Genomic DNA, 22,264 nt, shown 5'->3' on the forward strand with positions numbered 1-22,264 from the left:
GTAAGGCAGCGCCGCGGGCCGGCGACGCCGCGCCGCGGGTGGAACGGGCAGGGCGCGGCGCGGGGCAGCCGCGGTCCCCGCTGCGAGAGCAGCCTCGGCTCTTACGCCACCCCCGGGACTGGGCCGGGGCCTTACGGCGGGGGGTTCGTGCCCGCTGCGCCCGCCGCGGCCGGGCTGGGCCGCGGTGCAGCTGGGTACCTGCAGCCCGCGGCAGGGCAAGGGGACCGCCGGCCCTGCCCGCGCCGCCGTGCTCGGCTGCGTAGAGACGGCGGGAAAAGGGATGGGATGCGATGCGATGGGGATGGGATGTTGCCGTGAGGCGCTGGGCCGAGGGATGCGCGGACACCAGACTCCGTGCGCAGGGTTCCGGCGCTCGCAGTCAGCGCCGTGCCTCGGGGTGACTTGGGCTGCAGGGGGTCTTGGTGCTGTACGGGAGAACAGCACGGGCTGTAGCAGCTTCACATTTGTTTCACGCAAAGGCAGAGCCGCGCCTCGGCGCTCCGCGCTTTTGTACCGCTGCCTTGTCTCCTTGTGCCCGTGAGGAGGTACAGCCCGAGCAGCAGCCAGCTAAGGGAAACAACAGGCTTTCCAGCTTGCTTTGGACATGCGATCTTATAAGTCACATCTGCGCAGATATCTGTATTTTTAAGTGGGTAGATATATATGGATAAAAAGTTAAATTATGGCTTTGGATTGAGCTTCTTGAAATGCAACTAGTTTTCATTGTAGCCTCTGCTAGTTTGAAACATTAAAGTAAGTGGTCTCGTAGTCACCGGACTGTTTACAAAGTTGCTACTGCTTTACATATTTAACGTTTTCTGTGCCTCTCTACCGGGAAGTAGGGGAGACATAGAAATTGTTACTTGATGAGACTGAAGTGAAAGAGAGACAAAATATCTTTTAGACTCCTGCTTTTCAGTTGTAAGCAGCAGTTATTCTTAAACTTCAGGAAAAACCAATTTCACAATTACACTGTTCTTGAATGTAAGGCATAGCTCAAGTTTATGTTTTGTTTACAATCTTGTGTTTAGTTTTGAATCCTTTGCTTTCAACATACTATTAAAATTTAATGACCCAAGATACTAGATTTGCTCTCTTCGCATACAAATCTGCTTAATTTGAAGCCTCAGTGTGGGATATCAATATTAAACTAACACGTGGAAGAATTTTATCTTTCATAAAAATAAGATTTAAATTAATATAAAATGTTGCATTTTCATTGGAAAAGCTTCTGTCTTCTCCTAAGATTAAAGCAAAATAGAAGTTGTTTATTCAGCTATCACAACTGAAATTGAACACTTTTCTATTAAGCTTTTTTTATGTACTGTGGTATGTTCATTTAACTGTCTGATTGGTTGTGTTGTGTTTTGTTAGTAAGTCAGTTAAATTGGTGAAGGCAATGGGCTGTTCCCATACATTCTGTTTCCATGTCTGTGTCTTCACAAATGCTTCCAGCAAATATGAAGTAGTAGGCATCTACCCCAAATTCCTATTCTCTCTTTCTGCTTTGTAGATTCTCTGCATTATATCTTTGTTAGCAAAACCCCTAGTGCAGGTTATCAATGAGTGTAGTTTTTCTCATACCTCCAAAAATGATACAAGACAGGACAGTAAGTTTGTTCTTGTTTGTCTTGCAGTGATGACAAAGACATTAGACAGGATCTTAACTTGCAAAATTTGACAAAGAAACTTTTGTAATACCATAGATAGGGTTCTATTTTGTATAGAGGTAAAAGGAATAGAGAATGCTCCTTCTTTATTGCTGTGGGTGAATATTTTTCAAGATTAACTGTAATGATGGATTTGTAAAATCTGAATGTATTGAGTTTCTATATATCCTCAGAACTAGGCATAAATTATAGGTTTGTGCATTTTGAATCATTAGTTGTCTCCATTTGCACTAACATTTCAGAATAGGTTGTTGTTCAGAATTGTTACTGCTTTGGAAGACTTGGGAAACAATCTATATGAGCTCTGAATTATGGTGAGAAAGGTAAGATAGGAATTAGAAATTATATGTGAAAATGTACTAAATGCATAATGACTAAAAAAAATGAAGATAATTTTGTAAGGAGAAAGGAAGGTTGTAATATGTAGAACTTTGGAAGGATTGTCTTCTATTTCTTCCTTGCCCCACTAGCCAACCCCAGGCAAAATATTTTTGGGAATATGGAATAGGATAGTTAGGCTTTTTGAAGCACTGATTTGAAAATTAATCAAAAACATAATTAATATTTAATTATTTGACATAGATTCTGTCATAAACTTGCAGCTGAAATTATGCATTGGAAATGGAAGTCTGGGTCTTAAGCTGTATGATGCTCTCCCTTGATTTAGTAGCTTGCTGTAAGTAAGAGGAAAAGAGATTGGAAACTTCAGGGACTTTAATGATTTCCCCAGAAAAGTAGAGTGGCATATATGTGAGTGTATCAATTTCTTACACACAATTTAAGCTGCTGTCTTCCTAAATGTGCTCATGTAAACAAATCTTACCTTCTTTGTTGTAAGTCTTGAAAATTGTCCTGAGGCTTTCCTCTTGCACTGCTTTTGAAAGTGTTTAAATAGTTACACATTTTGGTTTTATTGTTGTTAGAGGGTGTAAGAAAGTTGGATGAGCCTGCCATCTCTTGACTGCTTTGTAAGAAGTCAATGAGTGATAAATAAGACTGTTTTCAGGATGTGTAAAGCTAAAGTACAGAGACCTCTACTGTCACTTTAAAAATTTACTATCCCTTGAAAAATTTAAGGGTCTGCTAATGCAGCACGGCACTCTAGAGCAGCAGTTATCCAAGCCAGGAGGATATTTTTGGGTGTCAAAAGTTATGAACTAGTAGTACAGGCTGTAAGTGGCTTTGATTCTTATGACTAAGTTTTAGGCATTCAAGTCACATGGCCAAACATTCCCAGCTCCTAATTAGGATTTGTCATAAAACATCTTACTCTTGCTGCTATGTATATGCTACATCAAAACAACATCCTAATTTAAAGGTAAAACTATCATAAACATAGCTGCATTTTATCACTTTAAATACACTGTTACTGGTATAGGAGTATAGAAAGCGTTCTTTATCACTGACTTTCTGTTTTCTTAACAGAAAACATTGCTCAAACTTTGACATTGTATTTAAACTGACCAGTGCAGGTGATTCTTTTGATATAGTTTAAAAGAATTACTATTAACAAGTCAACAAGAATAAGCCCCTTCCAAACCAGTCAGTGGTTGTTTATGAATTGTTTAAAATTAATTTGATTAAACTAGTGAAAAGTTCTATGAATAGCTGAAGGTGGTTTCTGTGTAACTCTGTGCTTGGTAGCTCTGGAAGTTCTTGCGTATTTAAATATATGTATAAATTGGCTTTGACCATTTTATTTAATTTTTTAATTGGTTGCTTTACTTGCAGCTTTTGAGAATGGCTGTGTTGAGGATTCCTTTTTTTTTTTCCAAAGACTTTTGTGGGGCCAAGGCTTGGCAGTATCCTGGTTTAATAACCGTAGCTTTGTGAAGAAGCTTGCTCTGTTGAGCGTGAGATGTATTGTCTTATGAACTTGTGAGTATATGAGTAGCACTGAGACTTGCCACACTGACATCTGGAGTTACATTCATATGTTTACACAGCACTACTCTTCTGCTGGGCATACAGCTGGATGCTCTGTTTCAGGGGAACTTGTGCAATGTTTGCTTAGTCTCCTCCCTCTGTACGTGTGTATCTAGCGTGACTTGGCAGCTTTCCATCTGTTTGTAAAAAAATATTTTTAGTTACCTATATATGGTGGAAAATATCTGTCCTGCCTCATATGCATAGAGCTTCTCTGGAGCTGATCTTTATTTGATATGTTGAAACGGGAAGGTGGAAATTGAAGCTGATGGGTTGTTTTTGTGTCCAATCTTCTCAAAACTTTCAGAACTGAAGAAGATACACTACCTGTGCGAGCATCAGGTGACTGCTTTTCTGTCATGTTTCAATGCTCTCAATTTTCTACAGCTCTTTCCAACACTCAGAAATTGAAATTTACTGAGAGCTTTCAAAAATGTAACACTGTACTATTAATCGTACAAGTATTTTTATGTATTCAGGGCCTGTTAAATTAAATTATTTTCTATGTAGACAGCATGAAAGACATGCTATTTATTTAAAACTGCAACAAGGATTAACAGTTTAAAGAACATGACAACAGTGTTTGTCAGAGCATCTAAAATGAGTTTACCTATCCCTGAATTTAGTATCTGACCAGTCACAGTCACCATAGTAGAACCATTTATTTGTACTGGGTAAATAGAAAGTGGTGTAACAGAGTATAAACTTTTTACACTAATAGATGTTAACGTTGAACAGTTTTAAACCAAAGGAGGCAGAGCTTGCACTCAAACAATTTGATTTGAAAATAAATGCTGCTGCAGATTGCCTAGAAATTTCTGGCTATTTTACTAAATGCAGAGTTTAAACTCAGAATTATTTTTGTTGCAACAAACAAACTTATTCTTAAAAACTTGAAGTATTTTAAGTAGTTCAGTAGAACAGAGTTCCTGTAATCTGTTTCCTGTTATGCACAAGTCATGGAAATGCTGATTTCTGACTACATGTTTGCTGACAGGGCTACTTTCATTTCCATGAGGAAATCTTTGCGACTAGTTCTTGATGAAGGGAAATGGAAGGACTGTTTGCTCTTGCTTTCCATGACTTAATTTGTCTGTGTACATAGTTGGTCAGTAATACTTCATTGTAGGCTTATTTAAGTGTTTACTTGTATTTGAAGTCTTGTTTTCTCTAATGGCTTGCTGTCAGGGGACGTCTATGCTCTCAATACAAAAGAGCTTTCTTACAGTAGTATAGAGCAGGAAATCTCAGAACAAACACCATCTTCTGAAGAGAGTTTTGCTAGCTCTGAGTAAGAAGGAGAAAACTGCTAATGAACGTCAGAGTAATTAAATGGTGCCTATATGGAGAGGGGACTACTTACATTTTGCGTTCTCATACACAGTTTTACATTTGTTTTTTATTGAGTAATGACAGGATCACCCTCAACAGATGGTGGTTTACCTACAAAATGACATTCAGAATGTTCTTTCAAACTGATCTGGAAGTCTGTTACCTAGAGCCTGATGTTATACATGACAACAGAGGATCATCTTTCTCCACTGTGCAACAACTTGTAGAAGAAGAATCTGCATCTGACTTCACTGTCTGTTGTACCAGTGGATGGTAATTGCTTATGAATGGGACTGGAACGTTTCATCATTCCTTCTATTATATGCTGCATTAATTTATTTTTAAGTTGGCCAGTACTGGACTGTTGCCACTAGGAAGGAGCAAGTAAAAACACCCAACTGAAGAAAAAGTGTCTAGACACACAATTTCCATGTACAGAATTCTATACAGTAAGTGGGAAGGAGAAGTGTTGAGAAAAAACAACCAAAACACAAACAGTGTTGATGGCATATGTGCATGTAAGAGGATAAATACTTACTTGGCTTTTGTAAATTGAACAACTTTTCCTCCTAGCCACCACGTACGTCTGTCTCTTTATCCTGAATACAGAACCTTAAGTCTGATTGCTGCTCTTCATGAATGTAACTACTGAATGGAGAAGTTGTGGAAGGGCTGTATAGCTTTTTCTAAAGCAGAAAAACATCTGCTCTCTGCATTGAGACACCATACTTAATTTGGTTTATGTACACATATGTCTCCACACATGAGCAGAATTGTCATCAGGTTAGTCATCAGAACTGTTGGTCATGTGAAGAGTTTTGAAGTCTAGATGTTTGTGCTTTTAGATAGAGCCTGGAATAGGTAATATGGGTTATATCTCACATTATGTTTACTAGTGAAGACATGTCTTTTAGTTGTGCCAGACTTAAACCATGTAGGCCCTCAAATCTGTGAGCCTCCTTTCGACTTGCTACTTTGTTTAAACTTTAATATATTTTGCATATAGGTTCTTGATCTCTGATAACTATTGATAGTGTATAAGAGATGAGGCTTTCAGGAGACTTAACTGAGGAAAGTATCTGTTCCGTTTCTCTGTCATGCTTTCTACTATTCATTGCGAAGTCAGGAAGAAGAGTAGGACTGATTAGAAAATCTAATTTAAGTGGAAAAATTATTTCCTTAGCAGTAACCTTCAGTTACAGTTAAGGAACAAGATAATGATGGCAGTTGGTTGTTCAGGATCGTTCCATTCTCTGAAGATTTGCATGGTTACATTTCTGACGGTTTATCAGGAAGGCTGCAGCCAGAGGCTGTGTCATGGCTGTGCTAGCTTTCCTGCATTTCTAAATTGGCAGGAAATTTATGGAACTCCTGTGTAGAAAAGGCCCCATTAAAAGTTTCCATTATGAAAAGTTTAGAAGCAGCCTATGTTCAGCACATTTTGATCAACATGCTGTTTTAGCTGGAAGAAACACCTAAGAGCAAAGAATGTTTCATATAGGAGAATTTGATTAGTTTTTCAGGAAGAAATGCCTAACACTTATTTGTAAATGTTTATCTATAAATTTGGGTACAGTAACAACTTTGGAGTAGTTAAATAAGAATTATATTCTCTATTCTAATTGAAAATACCAATGAAGTCTTATTATAATGCAATGGCATTCAGCATTTATATTGAGTAACTACATAAAGTTAATAAGTTAGGGCACCAGTATTCAAAGTTACTGTGGGCCTCAAACTACAAAGAAAAATGTTTAGATAGGGGTAAAAGGGGAGAGAAACTATTTAGACTGGTACTTGAGTAGGATAACATTTAAATAAAGTTGCATATTCTACTAATTGGTGCTCCTATCCTTCTTTTACTTTTCAAGCTTGTAAAAACCTTGCTCTGTGGAGAGTCCTTTTAGAGTTTGCTGGTTTTTCACCGGTTCCATTTAGTTCTGCTTGTACTTTTTACAGACTGTAATTGCACTTATACCACTCTAATCTGAATTTTGGTGCACTTTTTCGGGTTACAGCTTACAACTTACTGCAACCATGGAAACTGTGATTTTATAGGGTTTTTTTTCTGTTTGGTTTTGGTTTTCCCAATGCTTGGAAGAAGTAAAGCAAATAATCCTGGCTAGTAATCTGTATCAAATTGCCTTCAGTTATCTGTTATTTGTAGATTTATGTGTCTGTGTGTGGTGTCCTTTAAGGCAACTTGAAACTTAGTGGAAGTGGACTTAATACCATGACTGCTGTGACGTGTTTCCATCCACCCATGACTGCTTCTCCTTATTTAAGACGGCAGGTCCCTGCATGCCTTCTCCTCCTAGCTCCCCCCTCTTCTTCTGAGCAATGCAGCTTGTTTGTGTCCTTGCAGTGATCTGGATCAGTGATTCTTGTTTTTATTTGCCAGCTTTATTTTTCAGCTGTATAATTTCCCTGATAAAGTTTGTCTTATGGCTGGACAAAAAAGTTTTTGCAGAACTGAACAGACAGAAATGTTTGGAAGGGTATATGACCAAATTCTCAGGCTCCTCTCACTGGCAATATAGAGCTGCCTTTGTTAAAAGTCCAGGATTTTAAGGATGTGAAAGTACTTGAGTGCATCCAGAGGAGGACAACAAAGCTGGTGAGAGTGCTGGGAGATGTGTACTGTGAGAAGCCACTAAGGACTTTGGGCTTGTCTGGTTTGGAGAAAAGGAGGCTGAGGGGTGACCTCATTGCTCTCTACAGCTTCCTGAGCAGGGGAAATTGGGAGGGTGATGCCCATCTCTTCTCCCTGGGAGCTAAGGATAGGACATGTAGGAATGGTTGAAAACTGTGCCAGGGAAGGTTCAGATTGGACACTAGGAAGCATTTCTTTACCCTAGGAGGGTGGTCAGACGCTGGAATGGGCTTCCTGGAGATGGTGGTCAATGCCCCGAGCCTGTCAGTGTTTAAAGGGCGTTTGGACATGCCCTTAACACCATGATTTAACTTTTGGTCATCCCCAAAGTGCTCAATCAGTTGGGCTAAATGATCGCTGTAGATCCCTTCCAGCTGAAATAGTCTATTCCATTCTATGCTATCCCGTCCTGTTTTTCTTTCCCTTCCACTCTGAACATGTATGCAGTTTTCCTGAGGGCACACTTTGCACCTTATACAGGGGCAGCATTATGGATCTGAAGCTTTTATAAGGCAGAAGGGGAATGGATAGTCTGACAAGAAGACTTTATTAGTAGCAGTGCTCTTATGCTGTGCCTTGCCTTCCTTTCATTTCTGTCATTCCTTTTTGCTGTCAGGAGGAAATTCATCATGGTGCCAGAGGTCATAACCTGGCCGAATTTATTAATCAGTGCTTAGAGCAGTGTCTCAGTTTTAATAGTGAGGTATGCCTTACTCACTGGAGAATGTTTTGAAATGAAACTTAAGAATAGACAAAGAGAAGGTGCTAGTGAGAAGATCAGTGATTCTTTTTTTAACCAGTTTTACAAAAAGCAGGGGAAGAAGGATACCCAATAATCCCAATTAAATTTTAGTTCATGGAAAATAATGTAAGATATGAGAGGATAAAGAGAGAGTACAGTATTTAGCATGTGTTTAGTAGGATGGGAAGTGAAAGAATACAAGACCCCTAGAAATCTACCACAGAAATGTCTTTGACTATAGCCTAGAAATATGTAATAGAAATGTAGTGGTGGCAGCTGAGGTGATTTTAGTTTGATTTACGTATATGGGATTTATGGGAACTAACAGCAACTGGTAAAAAGAAGAAGCATTAGAAATAATTAACTACCTGATGAAGTGATTAAAATGAAAAGCAGTTATTAAAATGCACGGGTTCAGCATGTTGTGCTTCATAGTTCTACTTTCTGTTTATGTTTAGGGAGAAAGGAACAATGGCTTTGATGTCCTCTATCACAATATGAAACATGGACATTTGTCAACAAAGGACTTAGCAGATTTTATTAGAGAAAGGTAGGTATTCATCCTATGCATTTAATATAATATTTGTGGGTTTTATTGTTTGTCATTGCATTTAACAGTAATGTGTAAAAGAGGTAAACAAAACTTTAAAAATTCTAGTATCATTTTAATATCTCTCATATTCTACAGGACTGTCTGTACTTATTCCATTCACTTAGAACTGAATAGGAACTTTTAAGCATCAGTTAATAACAAGCTTCTCATTTTTCAGGTTTCATTTAAAAGATGAGAGTAAAATTAATCCTGATTTTTCATTTTGTTTGGAAGAAAAATTATAATTTAAAGTTGCAAAAATTATCAGTCTTGCAAAGTTTTTACTATGGATTTGGAATTATGCTATCAGCAACTGCTAGTATAAACATTAAAAATATATACTTTCAGAAGCTGAGACACTAGGTTTGTTAAAGAGAGTGATACATAGGGACAAGAAAATAATATGCAGAAAATAACACAGGTTCTTCTATATTGGATGGGAGGAACAGGACTGAAATCTGCCAATATGGCAACTTCCAAAACAGTTCACCTAATGCTGCATTTAGTTCTTTGTGAAAGAAAACTGCTGCTGCTACACTGAACATATAGATTTCCTCCCTGAACAAAATTAACTGTATGTCTACTTTGGAATTTTGTCTTTCCTCAGTTACTGACACTAGATAACACATGGAAGATAGTTGCAAGGTACAGACTGAGGACCTGTTTCAATACTCACTTCTTGCAGAGGAAGCCATCGAAAAAACTGGAATTCTTCTTCAAAATTTAAGTTTTGGCCTCAAATAGACCGCAATTTAAAAAGTACTTTTAAATTTCCAGAAAGTGTAACCACAAATCTGACAGATACTCCATTGCATTGACATACACATAGATTCAAAGTGAATTGGAGAAAATTACAAAAAAACTTCTCACTAAGTAGAAAAGGGTGAGTTCCAGAGTCTGCATGTGAAGGGCAGTCTCCTTTTGGACTGCACAACCCAAGGAATCTTCTGTTTTATGAATACTCAATTTCAGAGAATGCATTATGAAATCACAAAGGGTTCTAGTGAGATCCTGAGTTGGATTGAGCAGAGGGATATCACACTGTTCACATTTAGTATGAAATGCTTAATGCTTCACAAACTTGCACTTCTAATACTCGCCTTGTGTCATCTGTGTGAGTTCCTGAATCTTTCCTTTGAAAGCTGCTGTAATTTTTGGAATCATTCAGTTTTTATAGCAGCACATCATGGACCTAAGATGTACCTTACCTGGACACATTTATTTCTTTTACATCCTTTGTGTTTAGATTTACTTCCATATTTAGATGAGAAACCATCTTACTCTCTTTGCTTCTTGTCTCCTTTATGTTGTATTCTTTGGGCATGCTCCATGTATTTCATATTGGTCCTAAGGTGTAAGATCTTAAGTAAATGGGTAAAAAATAACTTGATGCTGTATCTGACTTTGTTTCTTTGTTTACTATACTGACAGAAATAGAACTTGACAGTTCTTTCTATACAAAATCCCTAGTAAAAAGGAGTATGGCATTCTGGTTTTTTTTCTATCTATAAGCTGCTGCAAATTAAATTCTAAATTATTTTAAAATAACTTTTAAATTATGTGCCTTTGCAGTCAATAAATAAAATCTTTGAACCTTTTTCCACATGTTAAAATGTTTCAGCTCAAGTTTCTGCCAATTACTTCTAGTGATTTACATAACATTTAAAGATTAATGACCATGTAGGAATATGTGAGGATCCACATGGGTACTTTATCCTCAATGAGAGGTCAAGAAATGTTTTTTCCTGTTCATGGATCATGATGTGCCAAAGAGACATGCAGCATTTTTTGTAAGATCTATGAAAAAAATTCAGTTCTCATTAACTCACTAAGATAGAATCTGAGTGCTGTATTGCAATTTACTTCACAAAGCTGCAGTATTGTTCCTTAGGAGTCAGTTGCCTGTGTCAATGATGCAGATCAGCTGTACTAAATTCAGTCCTTTCCAATGACTTTCTCCTATCAGGATATTAAACCTCCATTGTGTATTCTTCAGCCCTGTTTTTCTGCTGCACCTCCGTAAGTCAGGCTGCAATACACAAAAAGAAGTTGAGTAACAGCTAGATACTTCTTTTCAAGTAAGGGATGAATGATCAATCACAGCCAAAGCTAGTAGTAGTTTGTGACATATAGTTTAGATTCAAAGAAATAGAGAGGAAAATGGAGAGACTTCAAGTATTTGGTGTCCTTACTTTAATAAAAATATGTGAGAATCCATATCTGTACAGTGAAGCCCTTTGCTGCTGTTGTGAAGTTACTGTAGGATGTCATTCAGCTTCTTGGGAATTAAAAATGGTTCAGTGGAATACATTTTTTCACATGGGTCAAAGTCTTGGACTCAGAGAGAAATTGGATTGGGCAGTACTTGAGCAGTATTTTACAATGGTTCAGTTGTCTTGTCCATAATCTATTTTGCACATTTATTTATTGCAAAGAAGTTAAGAGATGTTGCACACAGTTATCTGTTCTCCTCCTTCTTCTGCAGATTATTGTCTGAATATTGTTTTACAGTACTGTTTTCTGCTGGAAATATGTTAAGTGGATGAGCAACACTTCTTAGGAGCCATCTAGATATAGTGGTTTTATGCCTTGAGTTTTGTGTACCTGATTTTCTGAACTCTTCCCTATGAAAATGAAGTGTATATATGTTTGAACTCTGCATCTGTCCTTCCATTCCTTTTTACACATAGGCCTTTTTCTGTCTTTTTTTTTTTTTCAGAAGTGGATACATAAGAGAGTGAAAACTGAAAACTATTGAATAGGTAGAGACAGATCCAAGTTGGTGGTAATACTTTTAAGAAGTTGGAGTACATACCCTTTCTAGGTAGAGCAGCCATCTGGTCAGTTGGGCTTGCTGGAGTCTCCAGACTAGCCAGAAAATATACTTTTTTATGAAGTGATTTTGCATGGAAAGGAGAGACGGCTCAGTGCATTTGGATGTACAGACTGTTCAGTGCACAAAGGATGCGTGTCTGTGTGAAGCCCATCTCTGTTACTTTTGCTGTTCAGAATAGTGTCTTAGTTGTGTGTAGCCTATTTGGGAGAGAGTATTGTTTCCTTTTCTCCAGCCTTAGAAATGGTAATGAAAAAATGTGTAAGATATGGAACTCTTAAAATTATAGTTAAGTATTTTAAAAAAACATTCTTTCAGAATTCCTGTAAGAGCATTCTGAGATTGTAAAGTTTTTTCTCTTTGAGAAAAACAAGTGTTTGAAATGTATTAATTTGTAACAATATTCCTATGCTGTGTCTGATATTCCTACTTGATAGCTTAGAAGGAGAAGTTTTCCTCCTTGTCTGTGTTCAGTGAGTCAATATCAATACAATTTTCACTTTTTGAGTTTTGTTCTTGAGTATTTGTTATTGGTCATATTCTAGAAGAACTGAGAGCCAGTTGGATCTGTGGTTCAGAAGTTTGTCGTCTGAAGGAGTGAGTTTTCTGCCAGGCAGTCTGCTTATTGTTGGTAAATCTTGAATGGGACAGGTTAGTTGTCTGCTGAAAGATTAGATACCAGCTCTTAGAATCATCAAATCATAGAATGGTTTGGTTTGGAAGAGATCTTAAAGGTCATCTAGTTCCAACCCCCCCCGCTGTGGTCAGGGACACCTTTCACTAGAGCAGATTGCTCAATGTGACATCCAACCTGGCCTTGAATAAAGGCCATGCTTTGTTGATAAAGCATGTAACAATTTTTGTTTTTTAAAGAAGTCAAAATAAGAAGGTTGAACTGCCTGCATAGCTGTTTTTTTCTTTAAATATGGGGAAGATTTTGTAGGTGAACTGTCATGTGTTTGTGTTCATTTAAAATCTAAACTTTGTATATCTAAGAAATCACTCTGCTTATCTAGGAAAGAAAGAGGTACAGGAATGTGTTGGCTTTTCTCCAGGAGTCTTTCTAATGGTTTTCTGCACCAATTGCCTGTAAGCATCATAGAAAGAATCTTCTAGATCAGATAAAACTAGCAATGCGTATGTTTCCATTTAACTTTAAAATGTTTAGCAGATCCCAAGCAAAGACACATCTTCAAATGGGTGAAAATTAATTTACTAAGAAAATCAGTCTGTTACCTGTACTACAGAGTGTTCTGCAAAGTCAGTTGATAGAATGAATGTAGTAACTGGTTATCTTTCGGTTCTTAGTGTTTTTAACTGATATAAGTTAATACTCTGTGGTGAACTGCAGAACTCCAGTTTTGTGGAGATAATTTGGGGAAATATGCTGTAAATTGGTTCAAAGAAAAGGGATGTGGATTTTGGTCAGAATCTTTGTGCTTAAAGAGAAAAAATAAGGCACTGAGTTATAAAATCTGAAAAACTTTGATAGAAGATATGGATGATTAGTCAAAATATATTGTTCATCATGATAATTAAAAAAAACCTCATTGTTTATGTTTGGTGCATATGTGCTTGCTGCTGTGCAGCGTGCAAGATTTCCAAGCGTTGCAAATTTGAACTTTTTCGTATCATCAAAGATACCATCATATGTGGAAGGAGGATAAAGTTAATTGGCCCTTTTTAATGATGAATAACTTTGCAGTAGGTAATACTTAAAATGAAATTTATTTGTTGCATGTTGTAGTTCAATCTCCTTCTCCAAAGAGATTTCCAGCTAACTAAGTGGATAGTTATTTTGGAAGTTCAGTAGGTTTTAATACATTCCCCTCTGTTTCAGGTGAATGCCCCTATTTTGTTTTCATATTTTCACAAGACAATTCTTTTTGGCTGTAAACTGTTGCTATACAGGAGAATTAGAAACCTCTGTCTCAAGTTTTATAGTCGTGGTATAACTTGAGAGAGGGATGAATTCTTCATCTGCCTTTTTTTCTTCTCTCTTGTCCTGTGTAAAGGTATTACACACCAGGAAAGAAATTGCTCCAAGCTTTTCAAGAAAAGAAAATTACAGTATTTACTCTAAATCTAAGTTGACATTACATAATGAATATTGGTTTAGGGTGAAAACTTAAAATACTGTGTATCTTTAATAGTAGGAGGGTGAGGAAGATTGATGGGGAAGGACTTGCAGGGAGTCACTGCTGTAATAGATGATTCCATGGCAATTGCCTCTGCAGAGGCTCTAAGGGGGAAATCTGTGCCAACCCTTGGATTTTGCATCTCTGAAAGACAAGTGAAGTTGTGTGTTTGAGTGAAGGAAAATATAAGAACACATTGTGTAGGAAGAAGTTTTCACAAATTGAGACAACCTTCCATTAAAATGAATTTAAACAGTAGAATACAATACTTATCATTGCATGTTATTTGAATTTCCAAACTCAAGTATCACTATGTGAAGGATTTAAAGGAAAAGGCAACCTACCCCCAACATGAAGACTAAACAAGACCTCATTTTGTTTAATGTGATTGCTCAGTAAACACTGTTTGTTTATTGTAAAGTTTTCATTACAAATACATGTTATTTTATTGCTGTGTAACACTCTCCTGCTTAGACAGTCCTGGATAGATGATTGTCATGGCGCTTTGTTCTGTCTGTTCTGTCTGTTAAGGAATGTTAATGGCAGTTGAGAACAGCAAATAGAGAGAAGGAATTGTCTTTTTCAAGGCTTGAGTTCCTAGGTTTTGTTTGTTCTGTTCTCTGCAATGTTCTATCACAGGGTTCTTAGATTATTTTTTAAAAATATACTAATGTGATTTTTCATACAGCTTTTGAGAGATCATTTAAATGGAGTAATTTTTAGCTCACATAAAACGTCCTCTGTTTTGTACCTTTAGAATGCATATTCAGTCTTCATATCTTCAAAATTTTGATTATGCTTTTGATGGCTTTCTTTGGCAGGGCTACAATAGAGGAGACATATTCAAGGTCAATGACAAAACTAGCCAAATCAGCAAGCAATTACACACAACTTGGGTAAGTAAGTGTACATAAGAGAGAAATAAGTGAGTGTGTACATGGTAACAATCAAGTTTGATTCTGAAGATTTTATTGATGATGTTGGATGTTATCATAACTTTGCCACCTTTAAAAGTGATTGTTAAGTCTTCAGTAACCATGCAAAAATTCATGCAGCTATGACAAAGAGAAAGACAGAGGAGTTCTTTAAAACTGAATAAAAAGACCAAAGCCCAAACATGGAAAAACTGTCTGTTCCTGTGTGTTTAAAGCTGAGTTCTTTTCAGACGTAGTGACTTCTATTATGTGCTCATAAGTCCATGGAAATTATTTTGAAGAGAGAACATGTGGCCTGCAAATGTGGCAGTGAATTTATTTATTTCTATTATTTCTGATTTTTGGAGTGTTATCTGTTCTCAGAGATGTTCAGAATGAGACTTCTCTGTGGAATAAATCTATGGAAAAACGGAAGTTTTATACATACGGTATGTTTTTAACAACTGGAATGATTAATGGATGCTTTTTCATTAGAAAGATTAGGCCATTGAAAACTTGGACTTCTGAGATAAAGCTAGATTTATTTTTTTATTCGTAGTAATGTAATCTAGAAGTGTGGGGAGCTTTCATCAGTGGATAATTTGATAATAGTTGTTGCTGCTCTTTAAACTAACAAGCAGGTACAGAACCTCTGAACACAAGAGCTTTAAAGCCTATGGTTAGTATTGACTTTTTAGCAGCATTAACCACAATAGCAAGGCAGAAGTGTATCTTTAGAATAGCTGGAGAAAGCCCATTCAACACAGAAATCTGAATCTGGGAAATGATCCCACCTCTTTGTTCATCTTTATTAATCACTAAATCCCTTTTAGTGGCAGACCATCTTTGCCAATATATTTTCCTCCATCTTGTGGCTGCAATGATGTAAGACAACTAGAAACGTAACTAACCAAGAAATTTCTGATTTGTTCACACTGTTCGAGTACATACATAGTAATACCTACTACGTGTTAAATTATTTTTAAGCTGTTCTTGCACCATCTTGACACTTGGCATTATTGTGTGCTCATCATAGCATGAAATGAACTTTGCTGTATTTTACGTATTAGAGTTAATACAAGTAAAACATAAAACATGGAAAAATTAGTGGATAGGATGCCAAGTACATTGGGAACATATTTAATAAGAATTTACAACAGTTGTTGGGTGTTTTGTTTGTTTCAATTTTAAGAAGAGAGGTGAACTGTAAACTTTCTGATTATCCCTTAGCACTACTAAAAAAATTGCCAACTGAAAGAAAAAATCCAGATTAACATTACATATTATTTTCCTCAATGCAGGACATTTGCACCAGTTTGGGATGTTTTCAAAACCTCAACAGAAAAACTAGCAAGTTGTCACTTGGATCTTGTGCGGAGGTTACAAGAACTAATAAAAGAAGTTCACAAGTATGGAGATGAACAGATCAAAGCTTATAAAAAGGTTATTAATTTTTTTTTCCTACATATGTCCAATGACTTGTTAACAGTAAAATTAAAAAGGTTTGGTTTTGACAACCATGTGGTATTTGGCAGACTAAAGAAGATGTTTCAGGAACTTTGGAAGCAGTGCAAAATATTCAAAGTATCACTCAGGCCTTGCAGAAATCAAAAGAAAACTACAATGCAAAGTGTGTGGAACAAGAACGCTTGAAAAAGGAAGGAGCAACACAGAGAGAAATTGAAAAGGTAGCTCTTACTTTAGTTGTTACTAATTGTCTTACATGTTCACCTTGTTTTAATAAGTGAAATGCTCAGAAAGGGTTAAATGTAGTTAAAAGTAGTAGTTGTGACTATTTTGTAATATGCATAATATTGTGAATACCTAATTATGTTTTGTTTACAGTTACTTCCTTATCTGTTCTAGCTGTACCGTAGTTCTAATTCTTCACTTTGTAAATACCTGCATCAAATGATAGTTTTGTGCAGTGGCTTCAACAGAAATTGTGCTCAACTGTTTTAGCATCTCTTATGTTTTTGAATATATTTCCTTATGTAAATACTCAAATACTCAATGCCCTTGTTACTGAACTCAGGAGTAATTGTGTTATCCCTGCAATGAGATAAAGTAGCTAAGTTAATGAGTATTTCAAGTCTGTTCAATAAAGAAAAATGTGTTACCAACAGTTTCACTGCTGTTTTAAAAGGTTTCAATTTCATGGACCAGAGACTCAAGGGATGAGTATCTTGAGATGTATTTAGTACTGTCCTTGGGTTATGGTGGGGGTGTTGATCCATTCACAGTATCACTCAATGACTGAGGTTGACAGGGACCTCTGGAAGTTATCCTGTCTATTCCCCATGCTCAGCCAGGACCACTTCCAGCCAGTTACTCAAGACCTTGTCTAGACAGCTTTTTAGTATCTTCAAGGACGGAGATTCCACAGTCTCTCTGGGCAACCTGTGCCAGGGCTCAATCACCTTCACAGGAAAAAGGTGCTTCCTGACATTCAGAGGGAGGGAACCTTTTGTGTTTTCTGTTGGTACCCATTGTCTCTGGTTCTGTCACTGGTCACCACTGGAAAGAGCCTGACTTTACCTTCTGTGTACCCTCCCTTCAGGTATTTATATCTCTTGGTAAGATAATCCCTAAGGCTTCCTGTCCCCAGGCTGAACAGTTCCAGCAGTCTCAGTCTTTTCTCATGGGAGAGATGCTTCAGTCCCTGAATTATCTTCATACCCCTTTTCTGGATCCTCTCCAGTATGTCCATGTCTCACTTGCAATGAACAACACAGAACTAGACACTACTCCAGGTGGGGCCTCACCAGTGCTGAGTAGAGGGGAAGGATCCCCTTCCATGACCTGCTGGGAAAAAAGTAACTTTTTCCTGTTTTCAGGAATCTAACTAGTAGAGGAAGGAGGTCACATTTCCTTGTCTCTAATTATAACTTCTCTTATTAAATCTTGATTCCTCTGGCTATTTCCATTTCAATTAACTGATCTGTGTAGGACTTTGTTTTTTGTTAGAATGATCTTTTTGCTTTTAGTCCTGCTATCTTAATGGAGAAGATAGCATTGGTTATTGTCTTTTCACTGATGACAAAAGTGATTCTGTTGACTATGTTTCAAATGTTTTATCTTGTTATAAATCTAGTTTTTTTCACCCCAGCTTTTGCCTCAAATGACAGTTGATGCTGGATTCTAGACATGAATCAGACGTGTGTGGGCAGATGTTTCCCTGTGAGTGTATTCAAAGTATAGTTTTCTTGAATTCTTCTAAATAGAATTTCAGTAGGAAAACTTGACTTGAGGGAAGGCTTTTTAACATGTAGCATTATCCTTGTTCATTTGGAAACAAAAAAATCTTCAGCATGACAGATGTCTACATGAGAAGGGAGAAAGAGGAAGCACTGTAGGAGGAGGGTCAGTTTTTTACTCTTGTATGCGTCTTCCTTAGATACAATCAGGTCGTAGCTGGATGCTCTGCAAGTACTTAAAAAATGTTTCCAGTGGGAGCAGGTAACTGACGCTGTCACATCTCTTCAGTCATGCCTCTATTCAAATTTACACTTGCAATTTCATAAACAGAGTGACCAAAGATTGTAATAATTTATTTTTCCTTTGGTAGAAAATAGCTTTATTACTTTCAGTGCAACATGAAAACTATTTACTGGCAAAATCACAGAATAACTGCTTTGTCAGAAAACAAGGGATCTGCACCAGTATACTAAGAGTTTATCACAAAGCCAAATGTTTGGAGAGATATTTTATTGAAAAATCTGAGGAGGTATCTGAGACCTTGCAAGTCTCACTGCAGCTGAAAGTTAATACTAAGTTGTGTAATAATTTCCTGTTGTTCTCTGACACGTAAACTTCTCCATTTATAGTGACTTAAAAAATACTTGACTGACCCTTATTCTTTCACATACTGTAAATCTTGTCACATACTGTAAGTCTGGTAAATAGAGTTCTAGCAATTGCTGCACCTGAGAATAGTCACATCCTGTTTTCAGAAGAGATTGCTAGTTAATCATACAATGTCCATGTGTTTTATCATCTTGTCTGTCCTGCTGAGTAGTTAGTTTTTAATTGCTCTTCAACATGTAATACTGGCATTCTGCTCCTCATTAAACATGATAGGAGGTGAAGAATGTTTTTGTTTTGTCAATCTCCCTTGCACATGGGGTTCAATTAAAAATGCTTTACCGAAAAATAACCCCTTTTTTACGCCTTTTAACTTGACATTTCCTTCCTTTTTAGTGATGAAATTTGGAATCAACTGCAGAGGAGCCTTAATTTTAAAAGCAAGATTTCATGGAGCATGTTGTATTTTCAGCATAGTAAATGGCAATTGGGAAACAAGATAGGGCCCTGTGCTTCTCGGTGGTTCCCCTGTGTAAATGTGTAAGAGTGAGAATCATGAAGTAAAATTCAGGATAATAAACTGATGGGTTTGATAAAACTTTTCTGAATGATTCTTGTTACATGAAGTATTTTCAGCTTCTGTTATGCTGAGTTTAGAAGAGTATGTGGCTAAGATCTGCGTAAGTTTTCATTGTAACTGGAAAAACAGTGGTAGCTTCAGTTCCTATTCCTTTGGAGTGCTAATGATACACTGTTACTCATGATAATCTGTTATTTTTCTCTTGGAAATTGCAGAATCTCTCTGTCTGTCTTGCCAGAGGGCGTCTTTCTGTTAATTCATTTGAAATTATGGATAGCACTCAGCTTCACAAATCATTGTTAGTAAAAAACAGTTTCTAAAAAATAGTTAGACAGATGAAATTGATTTGAAAGGAGGAGGAGGGCTAATCAGAACTAGAACAAATAGTGAATATACAACTCTCTTAACTGATGTCATTAACAATTCAGGAATACTTTTGAGTTACAACTGATGGGGAATTACAGTGAGACAGTAAACATGTTGAATAAAGAAGCTAGGAAAGAAAATGGTGTTCAAGATGATTTTCATTGGCATTTAACTTGGAAATAGAATATGAAAGGTTTGAAAGACTTCATCTTGTGCATCACAGTGTAAACTTTGAAAATAACTTTTTCTCTTCTACAAGTCACCTCATTCAGTTTTGTTCTGCATGTAATACTGAGATTTTTCCTGTATTTTGTTTTGTGTTTTACTTAACTCCCAGAAAGAAGATTTTTGTTTATTAGCAACAAATAATTAAAAGGATAAATCCCCAAAAGATTATTAATTATAAAACTGACCTGCCTATATCTGACCAAACACTATATTTTGCACTAGCTTCATTTTCAAATATCTGTTAAACCATTGATGTAACTTCCATACTTTTGAGTTTCTTCCTTCATTTCTAAGAGAACTTCACCATCTTGGTATTTTTACCATTGATTCTTTCAGAATTGCACTTATAACTGTTTGCTCTGTATTCCAACCCTGCTTTTTTCCTATTTTGCTGTTGCAAATATAAATTTATTGTTCATATTTTACAAGAGCTAATGAGTTATCTTGAGCAATAAAAATTTTATTTCAAAACAAGTTTTATTATAACTATTATTATAAAATTTTCATTGCTTATAAGGGGAAGGGATTTAATTGAGTTAAATGCTTTGTTACACTTGTATGTGATTTATGTACAGTAAAATCTCTAATAGCTTTAATCCGAGATATTTGGTGTTGAAATTTTGTTGTTACACTTCTCTGTTTTGGTATGCCTCTGGATAATTTTTAGAGATCTTTTAGAGATTTTTAGAGAGGCTTTCTTTTACTAATAACTTTAAAATCCTTTATGTATGACATTTGACACATTTTTGTATTGATCTATAGGCAGCAGTTAAATCTAAGAAAGCAACAGATACCTATAAACTGTATGTGGAGAAGTATGCTACATTTAAATCTGATTTTGAACTGAAAATGACTGAAACAGCACAGGTAAGTTTTGCATTAAATGAGTTACCTTTGAAGTAGGTTAATGTATTCTATTTCATTTCTGGAGCTTTCTGAAATGGAAGATTTCAGAAAACTGGTCCCTGTGGAAATTGATTTGTTTGAAAGGCAAACACTGACTGTGTATGTTGTGATAGCACTGTCCTTGAATGACACAGTGGAGTGCTGGCACTCTAAATGTTTTGAAGAGATTTTTGGAAGAAAGCAAAATTAACTTCTAGAAGTATTGTATATGCATTGTGTTTATGTGGAAAATCCTCTGAATTGCTGGGCACCCAGAAATCATTCATAGGAGTTTCAATACTGAGATCCATCATGGCTTTTCATTATTATTCCATCAAAACACTTAAGTTGCAGCTTGTTAAAATGTGTACCCAGGATTTACCTGAGGTTATGAAAAGCCATTATATCTGTTCAAGATTCTGGGGATTTTTAAAAGACTGTATTCCGGAAGATTTCAGGTTCTCTGTGTCATTGCGTATGTCATTTCTTGCTACATTTTAGACCACAGTTGACTAGATGCCCTTAGTTCCTTTTACTTAAAGTTTAAACTTTCACTTAATGTTTTAATGGACACTTGTAAACTTTCCACATCTGTCCATACTGGAAATGAAAATTGCCAATTAAAGATATATGTGTGGAATTCATTTAAAGTATAATGGTGTAGCTGCACCCACAGTTTGGTTGCACAACAGCTGCTTTAAAGATGATGTGATAGGAAAAATAACATCCATGGATATATGGAATCCTACTTTGATGTGAAGCACACACTGTAGTATCCTAATTCAGCATACATTTCACTTGAAAATATGCTGATTAATTCTGAAAATAAAACCAGTGAGGGGTGTGAGTATTTTAATTTCTTTCAGTGCACCATCATTTGGTTTAGCTTAAATCTGTCTTACAATGTCCAGTAAAAGAAGTAACATTATAGGGTAGGCTCCACAGGATGACCGTATCCTCTGTAATTAAGAGGAAGGCTGCTGGAGAAAAGGAAAATAGTTTTAATCTCCCTGAGTGATGACTACAGAAGTACGTAAGTATGGAAGAAGACTGAGGGTCCAAGAAGCTAGAGATATTTGTCTTGTATGTGTGGAGTCATGATTGTGAATCAGAGTAGCAGGAGATGTGAGATGGGGATCTTCACAGAACCCTGTGCAAACTGGAGAGAGGGTTAAGTGGTGCACCAAAGTTTGGACAAACTTAAAAGGGCAGTTACAGAAATAGGCTAGGAAACTAGGAGAACTAGGAAAGAGCAGAAGTAAACAAGGATTTCAAGACTATTATGGTTCACTGTTGGGGAGGATGAGAACATTTTTAGTTCTGATTTTTGGCCAGAAAGGGACCATTGAAAACTTTGGAAGTAATTTTAAAATGGCTGTCAGATGACAGCCTGGGTAAAAAGGAACAAACTGTAAAAATTATGTATGATAGGTTTAAAGATTATGTATAAGTTTAAAGATCAAATGAATCGTATTTAAAGAAGCAAAGAATATAGATTTAACTAGAGAAAGAGTATGTATATTTACAAGGAGGAGAGTGTTCTAGAAAGGAAGTGCAAAACAGATCCAGAAATAAGATTTCTTGGTTTAGATGAAAAAACA

The 22,264-nt window shown here is 36.6% G+C and overlaps 1 protein-coding gene across 7 annotated transcripts in view; it reads left to right on the forward strand.

Annotated features, from left to right (window-relative positions):
* FCHO2 (FCH and mu domain containing endocytic adaptor 2) overlaps positions 1 to 22,264 on the forward strand; it is an 89,387-nt gene that overhangs the window by 3,796 nt on the left and 63,327 nt on the right. For 6 of the 7 annotated variants that reach the window (XM_042012722.1, XM_042012720.1, XM_042012723.1 and 3 more), the window contains exons 1-5: positions 8,782 to 8,873; positions 14,708 to 14,782; positions 16,102 to 16,243; positions 16,336 to 16,488; positions 20,541 to 20,645. In XM_042012722.1, coding sequence (XP_041868656.1) covers positions 8,821 to 8,873; positions 14,708 to 14,782; positions 16,102 to 16,243; positions 16,336 to 16,488; positions 20,541 to 20,645 — 528 coding nt within the window. In that variant the 5' untranslated portion in view covers positions 8,782 to 8,820. Of the gene's footprint in view, positions 1 to 2,298; positions 2,304 to 8,781; positions 8,874 to 14,707; positions 14,783 to 16,101; positions 16,244 to 16,335; positions 16,489 to 20,540; positions 20,646 to 22,264 lie in introns of those variants that run through there. The other variant, XM_042012719.1, reaches the window with a different exon arrangement.

Source organism: Corvus kubaryi, unplaced genomic scaffold, assembly GCF_017639235.1.
Source record: "Corvus kubaryi isolate FWS band 111438036 unplaced genomic scaffold, C.kubaryi_AGA036_p1.0 split1-37296, whole genome shotgun sequence".
Taxonomy (NCBI): domain Eukaryota; kingdom Metazoa; phylum Chordata; class Aves; order Passeriformes; family Corvidae; genus Corvus; species Corvus kubaryi.